This window comes from Xiphophorus maculatus, chromosome 13 (genome assembly GCF_002775205.1).
Source record: "Xiphophorus maculatus strain JP 163 A chromosome 13, X_maculatus-5.0-male, whole genome shotgun sequence".
Lineage (NCBI taxonomy): Eukaryota > Metazoa > Chordata > Actinopteri > Cyprinodontiformes > Poeciliidae > Xiphophorus > Xiphophorus maculatus.
In genome coordinates, this window is record NC_036455.1 from 22,281,348 (window position 1) to 22,302,311 (window position 20,964).

A 20,964-nucleotide genomic window follows, 5' to 3' on the forward strand; every position below is an offset into this window, starting at 1 on the left:
TGGCTTGAACGTGTTTTCTAGAAGCAACTTCAGACTGAACCCTGTAGTCCTGCCCCTCCTTCTATTCATTGACACTTAACTGAAGTAATTGGTGAAATATCCCATCAAGTAATGGAAGTCATCATCAGTTCTTAGTGATTGCCATGTAAAGATGTCTGACTCATTGTGACTGGAAGTGTCATGTGGACAATAGTAAATATATTTTTTTTGACAATACGTTTGTTATTTAATTATAAAGATACATTAAATGAGCTCCTCCATGGGCTGCCACCTTATCGTGGTGGAGGGGTTTGAGTGTCCCAATGATCCTAGGAGCTATGCTGTCTGGGGCTTCATGCCCCTGGTAGGGTCACCCAAGGCAGACAGGTCCTAGGTGAGGGACCAGACAAAGAGCAGCCCGAAGACCCCTTATGATGGACAAGAACTTTGGACTTGGTGTTCCCTCGCCCGGACGCGGGTCACCGGGGCCCCACTCTGGAGCCAGGCCTGGAGGGGGGGCACGATGGCGAGCGTCTGGTGGCCGGGCTTTTACCCATGGAGCCCGGCCGGGCTCAGCCCGAAGAGGAAACATGGGCCCCCCCTCCCATGGGCCCACCACCCGTGGGAGGGGCCAAAGGGGTCGGGTGCAGTGTGGGATGGGTGGCAGCAGAGGGAGGGGACCCTGGCGGTCCGATCCTCGCAGGCACGTGCAGAGGGGGGGTCTGGGGGTGCTTGAGCACCTGCCCTTTTTGCTCCTTGCCCTAAAGTGCCCTTTTGGTCCAATTTTTTATTTTTTTTTAAAGTTAATTTCCCAAGCCCTCCTCTGATATGTACTAAAATTATTATTTTTTGTTGTTGTTGTTTTTATTTAAAGAAAAACAACATAATAAGCCCTTCGGGTCACCTTGTTACCTTTGACCTTTTGTCCGTGACGCATGACGCAGCTGCCTCCCGCTCAGTCAGTGAGACTGCGCAGTAGCTTACTGCGGAGCTCAACGTGGAGGAGGAAGGAAGGAAAAGTAAGGAAAAACTGTTCTTATCTATCGATTCAGTATTTTATCATACAGACATTAGGCTGTTGTTGTTGTCCTATTAGCTAGCTGTTAGCTAACGAGTTTGGTAGCAAAGCAAGATAACTAAAAAGCTTCTTCCCTGTATCGCTAATGATAGCGGTCATTCTTCAGTATTGCTGATGGGGCCACATCAACGATCCAAAACCGATCATCTCTCTATAATGAATATATGTCCGATTATCTAATTTCCTTTGCTGCATAATGTATATTAATTGCATTTATTCTGGCATTAGGTTAATGTATCTTGAAGGGGAATAGAATTTACAAAACTGCTTGAATTATAATGATTTATGTACCGGTCCGTCGTGGTGAAGAGAGAGCTGAGCCAAAAAGCGAAGCTCTCGATTTACCGGTCAATCTACGTTCCCACCCTCATCTATGGTCATGAGCTTTGGGTCATGACCGAAAGAACGAGATCGCGGATACAAGCGGCCGAAATGGGTTTTCTCCGTAGGGTGGCTGGGCTCTCCCTTAGAGATAGGGTGAGAAGCTCAGTCATCCGGGAGGGACTCAGAGTAGAGCCGCTGCTCCTTCACATCGAGAGGAGCCAGTTGAGGTGGCTCGGGCATCTGGTCAGGATGCCTCCTGGACGCCTCCCTGGTGAGGTGTTCCGGGCACGTCCCACCGGGAGGAGGCCCCGGGGAAGACCCAGGACACGCTGGAGGGACTATGTCTCTCGGCTGGCCTGGGAACGCCTCGGGATTCCCCCGGAGGAGCTAGAAGAAGTGGCTGGGGAGAGGGAAGTCTGGGCCTCCCTTCTGAAGCTGCTACCCCCGCGACCCGACCTCGGATAAGCGGAAGAAGATGGATGGATGGATGGACATTAAATGAGAAAATATTTGTGATTATGCTGTTTGGTTTTTAAGTCTCCCAGTATGCCCTCCTTCTACTCCACAGAAGCAGCTGGAAAACCTTAACCACTTACAAATATATAGTTAATGTCTAAGAATAAAGAATGAGGGGTGAAAATGGGATTCAGCCAAAAGGTTTTGGTTTTCTTTTTGGTGTTCTTGGAATCATCCACCTTACTCGTGTTGGTGTCTTGGCTCTTTTAAGTTTACAGAATGTTTCCTGCCTTTTATGTACAACAGGCAATTTATTTCTGCATCTGCAATACATGTTGTTTTTGTAGCCAAAGAGCTCACTCGGATGAAAGTTCATAGTTCATATTTGGAAATATCTTCAGAACGTTTATCATCTTCCATGAAGAAGAGATTGGTGAAAACTGGTAATGGTTTGTTAAACAACGTCTGATTTAATTGTTAAATCACCATTGTTACTAATCCTAAATTAGCAGCTGAGACTTGACACTAAAATGTCAGATTTTTTCATAGCTGTAAGTAAACTTGGCTGGTAAACTGCTAAAATATGGAATGTCTCCGTGTTTAAATACATATCAAAGTAACACAGAGTGGAAAAACCTTTGAACTGCATTGGCCACACATTTTCTACTGTAAAAGATTGATTGCTATTACACATTTTCTCCAGCAGAGAGCACTTAAAAGTCAGTCTAGAAAATATCAACTCAAGGATATACATTCATCACTGTTCATGGCTGTGTTTTTATTTGCTTAGCATCAACATAAATTCATTATCTAGTAGGCTAATTTGGCAATTTCTTCTAAGTAACAATGATGATTAATGTCTAGAATACACAGATCAGCATAAGGCAAAAACTAACATGAGGCCTGTAGTGAACTACATGAACTATGAGTGATGTTTTTCTGGGCAAGACTTAGGGAAAATATATTAAACCTATCTGCATGACAGCTGTGAAAAGAATCTAAAAAATTTGCTTATTTGTGTACAGTATATGTTTTTTGGGGGTTTTTTTTTGCAATTCCTGTAATCAATCACAGAGAGATAAGCAATTACACATGGTCTACCAGATGACAATGACTGATCAACTGTGATTAATATTAACTGTGCAGTTTCTCTTCCTGTATGTGATGCACATCTCGAGTGGTGTACTTATATTACTTGTCATTCCATCCTTACAGTAAAATTGTTAAAATTATAAATATTTTATTAAACAGCCATCTATGGTCTTGTGATGTGAAGGTAACCAAGGGAAACCCCATCATCGTTCACCCCAGCGACCATCGCCAATTCATTCTAGGGAATCTTCATGGATTTCAGACAAAAATGGATGCATAGCCCTTCCAGTGAGTTCAAGGTCTGCCTTGGTGTCTCCTCCGAGTAGACACTGATTACAGCCGAGCTACTTCATTTAAATGTTTTCTTGGCAGAGGAGTAGCATTTATACTCCAAACTTTCTCTAGAGAATGGAGCTCCATGCCTCATCTCTCAGCACCAACCCTGTGAACCTATGAAGGAAGTTTAGTTCAGCCATTTTTATCCTGGATCCATTTTTATCCTTGACCATCTTGAGTCAAGAACCGTCTTGACCCAACCATGATAGTAGGGTGGCAAGAACCGTCTTGAGTCAAGACCTTTAGACTCTGCATATGAATCCTATAAAAAAAAAAAAAAGAATCTATGACAAGGAGCAGCTGTGTCAGAATCCGGCCTGTATTGGGAACAAACCCGATCGAAAGCCGAACTGCTTATTCTCAAGCCGAGGTTCAAAAATAAGTAGTAGCCTTCTTTCCAATACTCAAGGGAAAACTTTTCCCCGAAGGATGAGAAGTGTGATCCCTTGACACTTTGAACACAATCTCTGGCCCATTTTTATCCCATTTAACAGAAATTCATTATGTTTTTCTAAACTGCTGCTGTATACACTTCCTATCAATAACGGTGACCTATGTACCGTAATACCTAGCTCCGTGATCCAATTCTGTAACAATATACATTTTAAGAATATAGTAGATCACGTATTGATTAAAACTTCATGCATATTCATGTGTAACTGAAACCATAACCTTATTTTTCTCTCTGTGAATTCAATGTCCAGGTTCTTGAAACTACCACAAATCTACCAGTAGCTAAAAAGCTATTGTGTCCTGCCTGAATACCACCCTATTACACTGACCCTCATAATAACGAAATGTTTTGAGCAGCTTCTTAAATCTCGCATCACAGTCAGACTCTCTGCATTGCTGGATCTGTACAACTTGACATTGCGGCAGCCGTTACACAAAGGATGCAATATCCACCCTGCACACAGTACTTAATCATCCGGACAAAAAAAAAAAAAAAAAAAAAGAACACATGCCTGTACATTGATTTTAGCTTTCTGTTTAATACTGTCTTTCTCCAGAGACTCAAAGAGAAATTTCTATTTAGCCAAAAATATATTACCTGTCACATTAAGCATCCTGAATCATCCCACAGTGAGTCCATTTTAAATAAGACGTTTGAATCTCTATCATGGTTGGGTAAACTCCAAGGTCGTGCGCTCAGTCCATTGATGTTCAGACTGCTAATGCATGACTGTGATTACACATCCACACCTGAGGAAAACCTTATTGTTACCTTTGCAGGTGGTCTGCAAAGGTAACAAAGCAAGAAGCAATGAATCTGTTTTTGGAAGGACTGGATAACCCAGAGCACCATTTATATAAGAACCACCTCTGCAACTGGTGCAAAGAGAATACATGGTGCATCGCACAAGTAAATTGCAATAATGTGATTTGATAATCTTGTCAGTTTATATTATTTGACCTCTTTATTGGTTAGAATAAAGTGTATTTTTACTCTTAGCTGAATTGTGATTGAGTAGCTGTACTTTTCCTGCATCGTAGTCAATGTAAATGGAAGCTGCTGTTCATTATGTTTCTGCACCATCTTTTTTGTGTGTTTAAACAGAGAACAAAATATGGATAAATAGTAAAATACAACACTGCTTGGTCTAATAAGAACTTTCTGATTACTGAATAATTTAATTAAAGAATTCCCTCCGATAAGATATGAAAGAGAATTCATTTAAGCTCAGTAGATATGCGAGGGTCTGAGCCCGATATTCCCAGACGACATAAAGTCAAGCAGAGTTCAGTCTGAGTGCGGCTGGTTCAGTTGGATAAGTCGAGTGTCGGATCTGGCTTTTGATAGGGTTTGTAATTTGGGATGATTGGCTCTCTTTCAGATACTCGGATTATAGCAGCACTATTTCAACAAATTATAGTGAGGCGGTATGTGCTGGAGTGGCTGTCAAATGAATAATACATGAACGGAAAGAAACACCATTTTAACACAACACAAGTAAAATGTAAGTTTTATATTCAAGACTCAGAAGTGAAACAGTAAAAGCCTTGCCTATATTTGAGATACTGTTTTTACATTTTCTATGGCAATTTATATACATTACTTAGACCTTATTTGCTAATCAAATGTCATTTTCTTGTAATGTGGTCATATGCTCTGTATGGATGTAAATCAAGTGTTATTTCAAAGCAAAAGTGTCTAACCAAGGTTAACAAATGGGGTGGATTATATTGCAGAAGCCACTACTTACAGTAAAAGCAAATCGGTGTCAAAGTCAGATGGATCAAATCAAAGTGAACATTTTACACAAACCCATGTTATATTATCTATAGACTTTTAAGATGTGGAATCCATCAATAAGGCCACATTAGTCGCTCCCAAATAAATTGCATAGAAAAGACTTTTCAAGAAGATGCATTTAAGAAAAAAAAAGATCTTATCAAGGGGGTTTTAAAAGGCGACCATGTGCCTGGGTGTAAAATCACAGTAAACTGGTTTCAGAGAGTGTCCCCTGAGATTTTCAGATGACATCAAAGCAAAGGCTGCGTAATATGGTCATCTCCATATGGACAAAATTACTACGGGGGAGGAGTTTGCATGCGTAAAATCCTTTTTTGGGAAAAGGGGGTATTCCCTCTTATTTAGCTTGTTTGTGTAATACCGGGAGAGACCTAAACCTAATGTCTAGACCAAAGAAAATGTTTTTACTACCTCAGAACCTCTGAACTGGGTTTTTCTCATTTGCATCATGTTATTCAATAGCGATTCAGCAAGCCTAATTTAACGACCCTGATACTAAATCTAAACCTTCATCCTCCAGCTTTATAAAAAAAACCCCATCTCACTCTCTCATTAAGTTCCTTTTCAAATCAGCTACGACTTGAAAAGAGGAAGTGAGAGGTTTCATAGTGATTTTTACTTATGTAAAAAAAAACGTACTTTTTCTCCCACCAAGTTAAAGGAGACGCATGTTAACGAGAAGCCAGTTTTCAAAGGAATATGGAACAAAACTTCAAGAGCTCTTGTATAAACCCAAAGAGAGTTGCAAATTCCTCCTCTGAAGACCAGAATCAACCTAAAAGTGAAAGAAGGAAGTGAGGAAAGCACTGTCTAACGTAGCAAAATTGCTGAAGATGCAAAAGAAGAGCAGGGAACTTTCTTTCTCTTTTGTGTGTGTTCTGTCTGGACGATGATGAAATATGCTGCTGGGGGTGTCCCTGGGGAGCACCCTGAAACTAGCCCACGGCACAAGCACACACAAGTCACACATGCACACGCAGCAAATTCAAATACACACGACAAGAGGGGGGGGGAAAAAGCATTGTTCGCATGCAGTGCAGGGCTATACGGTGCATGATGGTTATAAGATGAGGCAGTGAGAGAAGAATGAGATTTTAGGGGAGGGGCGGGAATAAAGGAGGGGATGGGAAAAGAAAGCAAAAGAGAGACAATAAACTATTTCCCGTGTGGGAACAGCCTTTCGTCAACTGTCACCACATGCACAAATATACAGTACACACTCTGCTCTCGGTTTTTCTGCCTGCCCTGCATTTAAATGCAGCAGGCAAGCACACATTGGTCTGACGTCCCTTTTTATCTTTCACTCTCACTCACATTCTGGGCTCTCTTCAAACAAATGCAGTCCTGATTAAATATTGAAGAGAGCCCACAGCGAACTGAGCAGAGATACAATTCCTCTCGTCACTTATGGAACGGCGCGTGCAGTGGGGGTTAAAACAAAAAGAGAGGAAGATGGAAGAGAAGAACACACTGACCCGAGAAAAAAAGGCACAAACGGTAGCGGTGGATGAAGAGGATGGGAGAGGAGGAGGAAGATGAGATGGGAGACGGGCTGAGGAACTGCGCGATAATGAACGACAGGAGAGAAGAAGATGAGGCAGAATCAGGAAAAAGGAAAGAGATGAGCAACTGTCATGTTAGAGTGAGAAGTGAGGCCACATATTCCACACAGACAGATTTGAATCCTCCTTGTCAAACTCGCTCACAAATCTTATCCCAGATAATAAAAAGAACCTCCACTCAAAAGCATTTTTTTTTTTTACCCAACACAGCTGCTTGGAATTGGTATCTAAATACAGTAGCAATTCTTGCTTCATGCTATTTTAAATCTCAGCTGGCAATATGCTGCTTTGTAAAGTGCAAGGTGTGCACATAAAATGCCTAGTAAAAGTGATTATTCCTCTTAAACATTTTTACGCTTCGTATTACAGACACAAACTCCAGTGGCTAAAAACAAAAGAGTCATGGTTTTCAAAGATTTTTACAAACAAAAATCTGACAAACGTGGCATGCAATTATATTGAATCCCCTTACTTTGATACCTCTAGATAAAATATAGTGTAGCCAATTGCTTTCAGAAGTTAAACAATTGCCTTCAGATTTAATAACTGAGTCTACCCGTTAATATAATAGAGTTAGTTAGATTGGACTCAGTAGATTAATATCACTTTTTTTAGATGCCTGTAAGTGCCACCTTCAGGTCAATGATATAATCAGAATGATATAATCAGAATGATATAATCAGCCTAAAATTTCAAAACATATTTTAAAGAAACTAAATAGTACAATGAGTTTAATACTGATGAGCAAATGGTTTCATGAAAGCTGAGCTTCTCAACGAATTACGAACCCATTTAAATGCAAATCACTACATTGCAATGACATGTTCCACAAGCTACCTCTGATCGTTGTGAAAGTTATAAATCATTGGAGTGTGTGCAAGAAGACATTTGCATTTTTTGCCTGAGGACATCACCTCGCAGACAGGAATCAGTCCCTCTCGTCAGAATTTAAGCATGATTGCCACCTAGCTGCAACTTCCAAGAACTGCAGGCTGAGCACCTAATGATCAAAGTCTCTTTTCCAGTTTAAAAAGCCATAGATAGCATTGTTTTATACTAAACATCAAAGCCTTAGTGATTTGGTGCATAAAAGAGCTCTTAAATGAAAGTGGTTAAATGAAAGAAGTCCTTGTATGTGATGCAAATGTAAGCATGCATTGTTTTTGCCGTTATTTTTTTCTACGCTTGCTGTTTATGAAAAAAAAATAGAGATAGCTTAAATACATTTGTAGAAGTAGACATCTACACAAACTGATCATTCTTTACTCCGTTGTACAATGTGTGATGTAACAAGATGCTAAACTTCCCTAAGTTTCATTTATGCAAAACTGGTAAAAGAGGATTTTACCAATTTAGTCCCTAAATTTGGTTTTCCAGGGTTGTCCTTAAGACTTGTCAGGGCTTGTCTGGACAAGTTCATAAGTTAGAAAGCTGTAACTTTTCTCCTTATGGTGGTGGTGATTTCTACTGGGAGTAACAAATAATTTCCCCTTAAAAAATTTGCTAATTTTTTTTGTTAGAATTTTTCTACTTGAGCCAAATAACTGTCTAAATTCTCTCAAAGTCAGAGGTCCTGTTAAAATGTATTTAAAACGTAGGACCATGATGTCACAATTGGTGATATTTATGACAAGCTAAGCTAAGTTCTTCCTCAAATATACAGCTCCTTGAACTAAAAATGTATAAAGGGAAGTGACTGACAGGGATTGCTGATGTAAGCGTGATGTGTGAGCATGCTGAAATGCACAGCTTTATTATTATTTCAAATTTTAAAGTAGGCCTTTTTTGGAGGCTTAAACATACCAAAAGCCTCAACATATTTAGCACACACGTTACAGCTGGACAAAATTTAAATATATTAAGGGTTGAAAAAAATATATATATTCAAAAATTTCTATCTGCAGTGTCCCCCGAAACTGCAGCTCATTAGTACAGTTTTACCACAGGCGTTAAAAATTGGCATACATTTTTGATGTTTGCATGATGGGGAAAAAAAACAACAGCATTTTGGAGGGTTTCCTTAAATCTGGGGTGTTGAACTCATTTTCATTTTGGGCCATGTTAAGATCATGAATGTTCTCAAAGGGCCAATTCTGTCAGAGAATATTGATAAAACTACCCACTAAACTGTTACAATATGAATAAATGGCTATATCTGCAAATGATAAGTACTTCTTATTGTTAAATAGTACTGAATATCTTTTTACATTGATGCAATAATTACATTGAGGCAATAATTACATTGAGGCAGTAATTAAATAAAAAAAAAACTATGATTCCCCTCCCCTCCCTCTTTGTCATCAGTTGCCACAGGGAATGTTCTTTTTTCTTTTCTTAAGAAGCAAATTTAAGTGTTAGAGTACTCAGTACACACTTAGTGACTAAAAAGCCTCTGTATTAAGTTAATGCATGTCTGTCAAACATGATGTTTATGCATGTGGTGTGTCTGTCCGTTGGATTACAGAAAATTGTTTCTTTCTGTTTATGATTTTCTGTCTATTAATCCAAACACAACATTGTGAAAACGCTTGAAAAAAGTACAGAGATCAATTGCAATGAAGCTTTTACATGCCCAATGGGCTTAAAGTGACTAAGTTAATTCATATTTTATAAAATTTTCTGTGGCTCAGTATGGAATTAAAAAAAAGGTACAGCTACAACTAATTTCATTCTCCCTTCTCTTATTTGCTATGATTCAAACACATTCAGTAGAAGGGTGACTGAAGGAAGAAAAGGAAATCAAAAATGAGAATGGGGCAAATTGAGCAACTTAATGAAAGTCTCACATGGTTCACATTTAGCTGAATGTACAGTAGAGCTCAAGTACACAGTACAAATTTATAGAACTATGCATGTAACCTTGTTTGTGTTTTCTTAGACGTAGATGTTAGAAAACTTTATTTGAGTGAGTGCTAATTTATGGTAGATGGTTTATGGCCTGTACGTCCATAGCAAAAGACATGGCACTGTAAATGTAGCCACAAGGTTCATCTAAAGGCTGGAGAAATCTGCAGATAATATGCAAAGATGAATAGTATTACTCACCATTTTTGGGAGAATACTCTTTGACCCATTTAGATATGATTCATATGCCCCTCATGATGAAAGTATCTGGGAGTATGTTGCTACATAAACATTGACAGACGTCCAAATAATATCTGTGCACGTATGGATTTAACACCAGAAAATTCTCTGCAAGGGAAGCATTCTTATATCTTGAATATAGCATCTGAGGACAGCAAAGAGGAAGCAAGATTTATGGAAAAAAGTATGTCATGGGAATCACAGTTTATCTCACACAGTAATTTATTTTGTGATAAGAGGCAGCAACACGCAGGTAATATCATTACACACCCATGCATTAAATGCCTGGGAAGAGTAATTTCTGCATGCACAAGTCGCTCTCTTAAGTCTCTCCTCTGGAAGTGGCAGTAAAACCTTTGGTCTTCACGTTCAAAAACATCACTGCTGCGGCTCATGAATGAAAAATCAACAGGTTAGTGTAATACCACATATGTAGAAATGGAAGTAATGTGTGTCTTTGTTTGATTAAGTTGTCAGTTTTGCCTCAATTTAAAACATTTGCTTCTTTGTGTTTGCTGTAATACTGCTATGTCTATGCGATGTGTTTCTGTAGCTCTTTGACTGCTTTTAGTTTCTTAAATTCACCTAGGGTTCAGTACAGTTGGCATATCTGTTATTATTTTTACTTTACTTTATAAGTTTAAAGGAACAAATCACGAGTATTAATAAATACCATAGATTTTAACATTTATTGTCTAAGGTTATTTCCAATACCTGTCCTTTGATGAGCTTTTGATTACATATGACCTAATGCTAAAATGTGAATGAATTTGCGTTTTAACAAACAAGGTCATTCTGTATTTGTTGGTTCTTGGTTTTAACCAGAACTCATACAAAGACTCAAACTTCATTCCAATTAGGCTCATTCAATAATTTTCCTATACAGCTAAAAGGAGCAATATTCAGCTAAAATGCTTTTGTGCTCACCACTGCATCAAACAAAGCATGAAGAAATTGGAAGTTCCTGTAAATTATTTTCAGTTACACAGAATATTTAGATGCTTTCACTTGTTTTTCATCAGAATACGGAGCTGCTTTTACATTTTTCCAAGATCTGTTGAAAACTAGTATCCATGTTCCCAAATGCATATTGAAAACTGTTCAAAGACGACCTTTACTATTTCCCCGAGTCTTACAAGGCACCGAAACGTTTCCCAAAAACCACCAGGTACCTAAACCAAAACCTAGAAAACAAGTAAGGAATGATTCAGAAATGTGTAAGACGACACAGAGTTACATAACATTGGTCTAAGAGTTAAAGTGTTAAACAAATGTACATTGAGTTCAGAACAAACGTCTATATGTTAGAGCATATCACTATTTGATCACTGAAACCCAAACGCAGGATTCAAAATGAAACAACTCCTTCAGTTTCACTAAACCTTTAGTTTTTTCCAGAAAAAAGGCATAAAATAAGCAGAAACGTTGTTTGCATTATGAATGGGTTTATTTTGTCAAAATTCAGTTAAAACAGCAAGCCTGATGGTGGTTTGAGGACGAGGATGTTGAAGATCGGCACTTCCCAGTAATTGCCCCACTGCCCCATAATCACCAATTTATTCTGAAGTCTCAAACACCACAGCGAAAAATACCAGAATAATTCCCTGTTCAAAATGCAAACCCACTCTTGCAATCAACAGGATATTTAGTATTTTGTCTTTCTTGGACCCTCTACAGAGAGTAAATTCTCTGAATAGTCTCACCAGTGGGGAAGGAGAAAACAAATATGAGAATTCCAGAATAAAAACTGAGGCACTGCAAGTGTATCTTAATAAACTGACAAATAATTGAACAGTTAATATATTGCATGAGTGTTGCTTGTGTACTTTTGTTTTCTTCCACACTTTATCCTTCCACTCAAAGATCAGTTTTTATGTGGACATTCTGTTAGGATGGGATTTGTGTTTATTAAAAAGCATCAAATCTTTGAAATCTAAATTTAAGCTGCTTTAGGGCGAGTTTGTCGGACCTATGCGATGCTTTCACGCATGGGAAAATGCCGAGTCAGATTTATTTCTGTTCTTGTGTTGTGTGCAGCAAGTATATGACATTACACAATTGGCGCCAGCTGTAATCTGGGAGGGAAACGATACATGCTTAGCGATGAGAGATAAAGGTCCCAAGAAAAATGACAGGAGAGAAATCAGAGAAGCAGCCAAGAAGCCCATAGTAACTTTGGGGGAGCTGCGAAGGCCCACAGCTCAGCTGGGAGAGTCGAGAAAACTGCTAGTTGTGCAATACAAAACTGGGGAATTTATGGAAGAGCAGCAGGATTTTTTTTTTAATGGCCATGTAGGAGGCTGTTCAGATGGAACCAAAAATGAATATTTTGGCCTACACGCAAGACATAATTTGTAAAAGAAAACACGGCATCCCCACAGGAAACACTGTGGTGACAACATGTAGTAGGGGATGTTTCCCTCAGAAGCCACGGTGATGCTGGTTTTAAATGTGCAAAACTGGAAGAAACGCACCAAAGAAGAGCTGCAAGGGGAAGTACAAGGGAAGGCTGATGACCCAGAGAAATCAATATATGTTCATGTCATGTTTGTGGATTATTTATTTTGTTTTGTCTTATTTAAAAAAAATCAAATAAATAAACAGTTGTAGTGTCTTTACATTTCCACAATTACACAGTACCTTGTGTTTTGCAATCACATGAAGTTTCATTGAAAATGTTGAGGTTTTTGTATTTATTACCTGCCATATTGTTTCAGAAGAAATCAACTTTTTAAAGGTTGTTGCATACGGGATTAAAACTGAAATTTTTTTAAACTACCGGCTGTCCTCAGAAATCCTTCCCATTAGACTAATTAAATAAATTTGTGTTTAGAACTTGTTCATATTCTACAATAACTAAAAGTGAACTTTTTCTAACATCCCTATGTGGGATGGAAGTGTTTTTAAATAAACTCTATAGAAACTCATAAAAGTCCTTTTATTGAACAGAGTTGAAAATGTATATCTTAGCTTCTGACCACAGTGATGAATAAGATCTAGATTGTGTCATTTGAGTCCCCTTACGTCAAAACCTCAGATGTATTTAAATTCATTATGCTAATTTTGTTGAGTCCAAAATGTTTCCTTTTTTACTCTGTGGGCTTACTAATATCCAGAACCCTTTGGAATATAACTTACCTCACAGGGGAAGACTGGATGTCCATTAAACAGCAGAGTAGAAATTATTAGAAAACTATGAAGATGTTGTGTTTGAAAAGATTTCCCAGTTGTATTTTAGGGCTGAAAATAACTTTGGGATTTCCTTGATTCCTTTGAGCGTGTGGGTGTTTGAGATGAATGGTTTTCCCAGGGCCAGATTTACAAGGTTGTGGGCCTGTGGGCTGGAAACTGTTTTGGTGCCCTATTTATTAAATAATAGTGCCAACACTAATGGAAATCACAGTACATTACATACATAACCAGGTATAAACCGATGATACCAACTGATGATGGTATGTCCTTTGCCCAGTAGCTCAGTTTTGTTCCACAAAATAAAAACATAAAAATCACTATAATGTTATAATTTTGAAATATTTCAGTATTGTTTATATTCATAAAAATCCCAAAATATGCTTACAACTCACCTGATAGAGCCTATGACTCTTATATGAAGTATAAAGTTTGTAAAACACAAATTCAGAATTTTTTTTTATTATTATTTAGCCCTGTAAGTCTTTTATAAAGTCTGACCCAGGGTTTTCCAACAATTAGATTAACAACAATTCTTATTATTTTTAATAGTTATAATAACGTATCAATCAAATGTATTTATTTTTGTTTAGTGTTTCCTCTTAATGGTTCAAGCAGCAATTACAAAAAAAAAAAAGCAGCAATAGTAAAAATGTATAGTTTCTGGGTTTCCACCGCGTACTCACTTTGAGGACAATCCTCATTAAAATATGTCATTATGAATAGTCACAGTTATGCAAATTTGTCGTATGGAGGCAGTCCAGTTGGAAAATCCCTCGCCTCTGCAGGATATAAAATGAGGGCCCGTCTCCAGGACGGGGCATCTCATTCAGGGTCCGACAGCAACGAGGAAACCCACTCAGAGCTTCCCAGCAGCGCGTCATGTACTCCAAATTCAGTAAGTCATTTGCAGCCGGAACTGCTGCGAGCAGCTTCCTGTATGTGGGCCTCTTCTCTTCCTCTTTTCATTCATTCATGGTTTAACTCTCTGGCCCTCAGATCTACAACTGCTCGCCGCCCTGATGCTGGCAGCAGCCCTGCCTCTCTGCGTCCCTGGAGCTCCTCTGGAAGGAGCCGTCACCGACCTCCCTCCAGAAGAGAGCTCAGGCGAGGGAGAGAAGGAGCTCCAGACGAAGCCGTGCCCGATTGATCCTTTTAATATCACGGAGACTTTGGCGCAGATCCTTAAAGTCACCAAAGGCCATAGAGAAGAGGTGAGATCTCTCTTTCTTAAGTTATTTGAATTTATTTAGCTCATTTTAAAACATCTTCTTTTTTTATGATCATTGTGTGTCACTGTTTGCTTTTGTCAGTTTAAGAATGAATTCCGTGGAAATGTTGATTACAACTCACTGAACAGGACCTTAATCCCAGTTAAATTCCCAAAGTCCAAGGTGAGTCAGATCCCCTTTATCCTTTTACTCTGATGCTTCTCATGAAGTGGACATCTGACGGCGCCTTCTGTGACTTTCCAGGAGGCTCGCCTCCAGCAGCTGGCTCAGGATCTGACGACGTACTCGGTTCTCCTGAAACACGTCGACAAGGAGTACCCCGGCAAGTTCATCGTGACTGAACTGAAAGCGACCCTCCCTCGGCTGATCACAAAGGTCAAGCGAACGGTGAGTCCTCAGCTAAAAGTGCAGAGCTGTCCATCTCAGTCAATTCTGATAAGGCCTTGAAATAAAGCAACAGAATTACCACAAATAAATCGCGATTAAAAGGCTTACACGTGACCCACTTGTAAGGTGGTCATGTGGAGTTGCAGTAAGTGGAAAAGAATTTATGAAAATCAAAATATTCAAGCACCTACAAAGTAAATCATATTACACTGGGCGGTTTAGATAAACAAGTTCTTAGTATATTCTTTTACAAGCTGTAAAGCAGGGCGGTTTTAAGGCAATATGCAGCCCTAAATAACATTTGATTTGCTGATGCAATCAGATATCGGCACAAGTCACTATTACACTCTTTAAATAACCAAACATGAATGTTTTATATATTTAACACAGTAGCACTAGCTACTGTGCTTAGAAAAAAAATAGTAAAGTTCAAAATGTGAAATTTTACATTTTGTTTTGCTGGTTTAAAGCAAATGTTTAAAGCATCTAAAAACATATTACACTTGTATTGACTTGAAATGTTTCTGTTTGTGTCGTACAGCTGCATGCCAGTAGATGACAGTGTTAGTGAAAGTGTTGATTTATTACAGTAATTTAGTTCAAAAAGTAAAGCTCCTCCTGTACAGGCTACGCTGGTTGTCCATAAAAAGTCACAGCCACGCATTTTAATGGAAAGTGGAAGGACAGAGACATGTTTTCTTCTGCATTGCGCCCACGCACTTGCAGATACCTCCATAACCTCTTGGCATTTCTGTCCCGCAGATGAGAAATGCTGACCGTGTTGTGGCTCTGACCGGCAGCCAGGAGCTGCAGCTGCTTAAGGAGCTCGAAAGCCTCGATTCGTACCACAGGAAGATGATGGCGCACAGCATCCTTAGCTCAATCCATGATTTCCTAGTTGAGTGGAAAAGGGAGCTGACTAAAAGGCAGATGCGAAAAACACAGATTAGTAATCTCAACGAGACGGAGGCAGACTAGCGTCTTTTAGGAAGGAACAGCTCAGGTACACTCCTGTTTTTCTCAGGAGTGTGAGTAATCTACTGGATCAAATAATGCAGCCCTCAGGGGCTATATAGTCAAACATTTATTCAGAGAATATTTAACATATTTATATTAAATTAAACACTGTATTTATTGGAGAAGCCATAATTATTGAATACATTTTGTATTTTATTGTGAGTTCTTGTTAAATTCCTTTATTGTTAGTTGACAGCAATTTATTTTGTTTTACATTTATGTATTTATGCGAACAGAATTTCTGTGCAAGAATTACTATTTGAATTCATGTTGGAATTTTTTTTTTTTACATGCAGAAATAAAGAATGTTATTATTAATACATAAGAATCATGTTTCTTCATATTAACCTCCCCCCCAGAATATTTTGTTTATTTCACACATTATATGAAACTGTCCAAAATTTGCCAATCATGCTTGCTCAGCAGAAGCAGAGCAATATGAAAAAGGAGAAAATTATACATATGGACACAAATATATACATACACCCACACTCACATTTGGATGAGGTTGCAGATAGATCACAAACTTTTTGCAGCCATTAGCAAGCTTTCTGGATAATTCTGGGTTGATATTTTATCAAGACTTCTAGTCTGTTAATTTCAGCCAAAAAATGTGGATGTAGTTCAAGATAGGCCCTACATCGGTGATACTGGCCTCAGCATAACGCTGCCACCACCATGTTGAGCTATAAAACTTCGAGTTTAATGTCCTGGGGTGTAACAATCTTATTTTAACTACTTCAAACATGTACATCACAACAGCTAATCTTTACCTCGTCTAATTATTAAACTTCTTTCTGAAAGGTATTCTGCTTCCTCGTGCCACTTTCAGTCGAGCATCAAAAGTGCTGGTTTTGGGACAGAGGCTCGTCTTTTGGTCAGCAGCCTCTCCGTTTAAGCTGATGTTACTTTGGATGGTGACTCTGGAGTTCGTGCAGCTTTTTAAATTGGAGACATTTAGCCAAAATATTAGGGCATATTTTGAGATTGTGTGCAACATGTTGGTCTTGTGTGAGTCGGAGAAACTAATTGTTGATTTTAAAACTTGAGTCGCATTCAGACCGAAGAAATTAAAATTATACTTGTCTTGTTGTCTTACATGTGACAACTAGATAGTTGATTTCTTGATTTAAACACCACATGAATCACATTCCTTTGACATTTTATTGTCTTTTAAATTATTAACAAAAAAAAAGTAAACCGGGGTACTTCTGTACACCCAAATCAAAACATAAAACATTGGGAATACGCTAGGCAATCTAATTTAGAGATATGGGAGTCCAGAGAGTCAGTACAATATATTTCTGCACTTTGAACATCACAGCTGTCAGACATTAGGGTTTACAGAGAGCAAGGAGAGTGATGAAGCCTGTTTCTTGGTCTTTTAAAAGAGCTTCACATTGTCTCGATGAGAGGAGGGGTTTGGCCGAATGAAGGTGTTCCTCAACCCCAGAGCAAACTAGAGGAAATCAAAAAAATAAATGTTAGGAAAAAAATCTAATATCTGGCTTCCCCCCCCCAAAATTCAGGTTAGAAACCTGGGTTTCTAGCCCGCAGCTTCACAGATCCTCCACCATGCTTTTAACAGTGGTCATGAGGTTCTTTTTAAAATATTCGTCATTGGTTGTACAAGAGACCCACTTGGCAGTGTTTGTAGCTAGAAAATATTTCTGGAGAAAACAACCAATAGTTATCTCTTTCAACCAAAGCAAACTTGAGAGTTTAAGTCTCAGCTGAGATTTTTTACCCTAAAAAAAAAAAAAAAAATGTAGTTGGCATTAAGGATATAGAATTAGCTCAATCTAGCTCATTTTCCTAAACTAAGTCATCATTTAGTCAGCAAAAACATTTTACTAGGTTACAGAAATCCACATTTGTCCAGTTTGCTTCTACAAAAATAAAGACAGACACCTTATTATAGGAGACTATAGTTTAAACTCGAGGTTTAATGCACCAGTTGCGGCATAGGAAAAGTCAACCAGTGTGAAATCACACTTCACTCGTGGAAATACAACTGGTATCGATGACTCAGTCCACAATACAATTTCCTAATAGAAATGAGTTTCCATTTAAATGAGTAACTTTTGGGCAAATCACACCAGCGAACTCTGTCTGACTTAGTTTCTGTGGTTTCAACTCAAATATGCGTGGAGCAGATGACAGAATTTAGAACTGGGTTAAGCACATGAAAACCGGTTCTTATTTATTCCGAGTTATCATCAAATTAGAAGACAATCGATTATTTGGATAGAAAAACATTGGTCATGAAGCCAACTACAAAGAAATGCATCGTTTTTTTTTTTCTTCCATCGTTCAAAACGGGGATAATTGTTTTGGAATATTTACTTGCATAAAAAACATGAGGAGCCACTTTGTGGCAATAAAAGTTTTAAAGCGCTATAAACCTTTGGGAAGCCTTGAATATAAGGTTAAGAAGCTGACTGTAAAAAGGCAAGAAGTTATAATTAATATAAATTTAAGTTACATAAAACGTTTTATTTTACATGTGAAATCTCAAAACTGACTCTTGCAGAAGTGGAAGTTCCAAAATGTCCAAAAGTCTAAATAAACCCAGCATAATGTTTTTAGAAGAAAGTGAAGCCCGTCGGATCACATTCAGTTCCTTTTTTAACGAGGCATCTTCTTCCCCCCCGCCCCCCCCCCGACCCAAAAAATATATATATTGCAACAGTTACATCTTCTCAGAGTCCAGATGGTTTCATTTCAGTAAAAACATGTCAGCATCAAACCTCTTAAGAAAAAAAATTCTTACCTCAGCAGTGTAGGTTCAGGCATGCCTGGATCTGCTCCTCGTTTGAAACCTGCCACACAGAAGATTTTAAGACACTTACTTCAATGTTATAATAAAAAGAAAGTCTGGAGATTAATCAGAGGGATTACTATATTTCTAAAATGTATACAAAATCAGCAGAGGTTATTACATACGGGGGGAAAAAAGCAACAGAAGCATCTCCATCATTTTCTAAATAATTCTCATCTCAGTCATTTGTTCCAAAGCGTCAACCTCAGTGCAACAGATTCTTTGGAAACAGAAAACTAAAAACAGCTACACTTTACTTTAGGGAAAGAACTATCCTCACTGGAGTTTCAGCGACCAGCTTTTTTATATTTGGCTCACTGATGAGCAACCGAAACTGCTTTCGCTGATACATTAAAGTATAACAAGTTGTTTCTATTAATCCGTACTGTGATAGTGTGAAAATGATAAGCTTGAAATACCATTTAAGAGTTAGAAATGTGCTGCTTTTGGCAGCAAGATGTCAAAGAATCATTCCAGACAGCTTTTGCTGTTTAATGAATATTTCTAGACTCACCATGTTGCACGGAGGGTTAAACAGAGGTACATACTGATTGTTAAATTTCCATAAGTATGCGTTATTTGTTAACTCAAGTCATTTTGGCTTTTTGATTCTACTTTTTGTGGGATGGAAAACACTGGGTTTTTAAATCGCTGAAATGGTTAAACTACTTAATTATAGTTCTACATAAATTTCCATGCCTCTTTTTTTCCATATTTTGTTGTGTTTTATTGTGTAAACAATTAGAAAAAAAAAGCAGAATCTCATCATGAAGTGTAAGGAAAATAGACACAAGACTGAGCATTCTTTGTTTCAAATAAAGATCTGAAAAGTGTGGCAGGAGTTGATATTTTCCAGAGCCAACCCCAAACCTTCGCAGCTCGTTCCCCATTCACAGAACAGCGACATTTATATATACTTCAATATAAAACCACAATTTGCTTCCACTTTACAAGTGTGTATCACTTTGTGCTGGCCTATCACATAAAATCCCAACAAAATACAGAACCACGTCACAAGTAGGCTTGTAACAATTTAAATGAGGGGGAGGAGGGGAACCTAAACCAGAGAAGAGACCTGTGTGACTTAAAAAAAAGAAAGTGTGACATCAGCACTGGTGATTCCGATATGCTGAAGTCAGAGAAGATCCTGACACAGATGGCTAGAGGATGTGTGGTCACTCATGCAAAAGATTCAAGTTCCCCATTAGTAGTCTCCACAGCACGTCTATGCAAAGTTATCAAGTTTCCCATCGTTGCTGCTGATCTAAAATCAGGTAATTTTTTTAAACCCCCTTTAGGAACTACAGTCTGATGGGGTCCCTTACACTTTTCGGGTCAGAAAAAAAGTGGTTTGTTCATAAAACTGCGTCGGTCACCATACTGGAAAGTCACAATAAAACAATAAATACGTCACATTAAAAAAAAAAGAAGAAGAAAGAAAGAAACAGGGAAATCAACAGCGCCTCTCGGTGAAAAGCTAGCATGCAAGGCTAATTAGCCGACATTAGCCATGCATGTCTCATTTTTCCCCTCCTCCGCCTTCATTTGTTTTAATACTAACCGAGGTAAAGCACGGTCGGAATGAAGCCCCATCGGATGACGAACTGGCTGCACTGGAACAGCTGCTGCAGCCGCTGTTTGGTCTCCTTGCTCAGTTTAGCCATGTGTTTGTCCCGACAGCGAAGATCCCAATGCTTCTACAACGGACAGGAAAAAGGAAGACACGTAGAGGAAAAAGAAACTAGCCGACGGTTTCTGACTTCCTGCTGCTGCCCCCTTGTGGTTTGAAGCGTTACTGGAACTCCTGTTAAAACAGAGCACATATCGGAGGTCAACATTTGCTCATGACTCATAAATTTGCAAAACGTAAACAGTATTGGGACAGCATTTGCACTGTTTGTGATAGTATTGGCCTCTTATTTATTCAAGTACCTTTTTTTTGTCACATACTTGCTTTTTACCCACTTTTTATTTATCAAGAGTATAAAATAGGTGTTTCTGACAAGAGGTTTTGTACATTTGTTCCGTCAATAATTGCACATTAAATGTTTAACATAAACAATAATATTTTTATGTTTACTAATAAACACGTTTGTTTTTTTTGTTCAATGTATGAAAACCAGATAAGTAGTGCATTCATGGTAGAAAAAGAT

General features: G+C 38.5%; 2 protein-coding genes across 2 annotated transcripts; one reads left to right on the top strand and one right to left on the bottom strand.

Moving 5' to 3' along the window:
• The first annotated feature begins 14,095 nt into the window (after window positions 1-14,095).
• On the top strand, window positions 14,096-17,282 carry LOC102227782 (interleukin-6-like). Its single transcript, XM_023344457.1, has 5 exons — window positions 14,096-14,252; window positions 14,354-14,568; window positions 14,668-14,748; window positions 14,830-14,973; window positions 15,736-17,282. Exons 1-5 carry the CDS (start codon window positions 14,237-14,239, stop codon window positions 15,949-15,951), a joined length of 672 nt encoding a protein of 223 aa, XP_023200225.1. The 5' UTR covers window positions 14,096-14,236; the 3' UTR covers window positions 15,952-17,282.
• Window positions 17,141-20,540, bottom strand: tomm7 (translocase of outer mitochondrial membrane 7). The gene is made up of 3 exons (XM_023344458.1): window positions 20,373-20,540; window positions 18,764-18,812; window positions 17,141-17,449 (listed from the first exon to the last, which is right to left on the bottom strand). Exons 1-3 carry the CDS (start codon window positions 20,473-20,475, stop codon window positions 17,434-17,436), a joined length of 168 nt encoding a protein of 55 aa, XP_023200226.1. The 5' UTR covers window positions 20,476-20,540; the 3' UTR covers window positions 17,141-17,433.
• Between the last annotated feature and the right edge of the window lie 424 nt (window positions 20,541-20,964).

Coding starts and splice junctions, on each gene's coding strand:
- LOC102227782 (XM_023344457.1), top strand. Junction 14,569..14,667: donor CCAAAGGCCATAGAGAAGAG/GTGAGATCTCTC, acceptor TGCTTTTGTCAG/TTTAAGAATGAATTCCGTGG. Junction 14,974..15,735: donor TCACAAAGGTCAAGCGAACG/GTGAGTCCTCAG, acceptor TCTGTCCCGCAG/ATGAGAAATGCTGACCGTGT.
- tomm7 (XM_023344458.1), bottom strand. CDS start 20,475: ATGGCTAAACTGAGCAAGGAGACCAAACAGCGGCTGCAGCAGCTGTTC. Junction 18,813..20,372: donor TCCGACCGTGCTTTACCTCG/GTTAGTATTAAA, acceptor TCTGTGTGGCAG/GTTTCAAACGAGGAGCAGAT.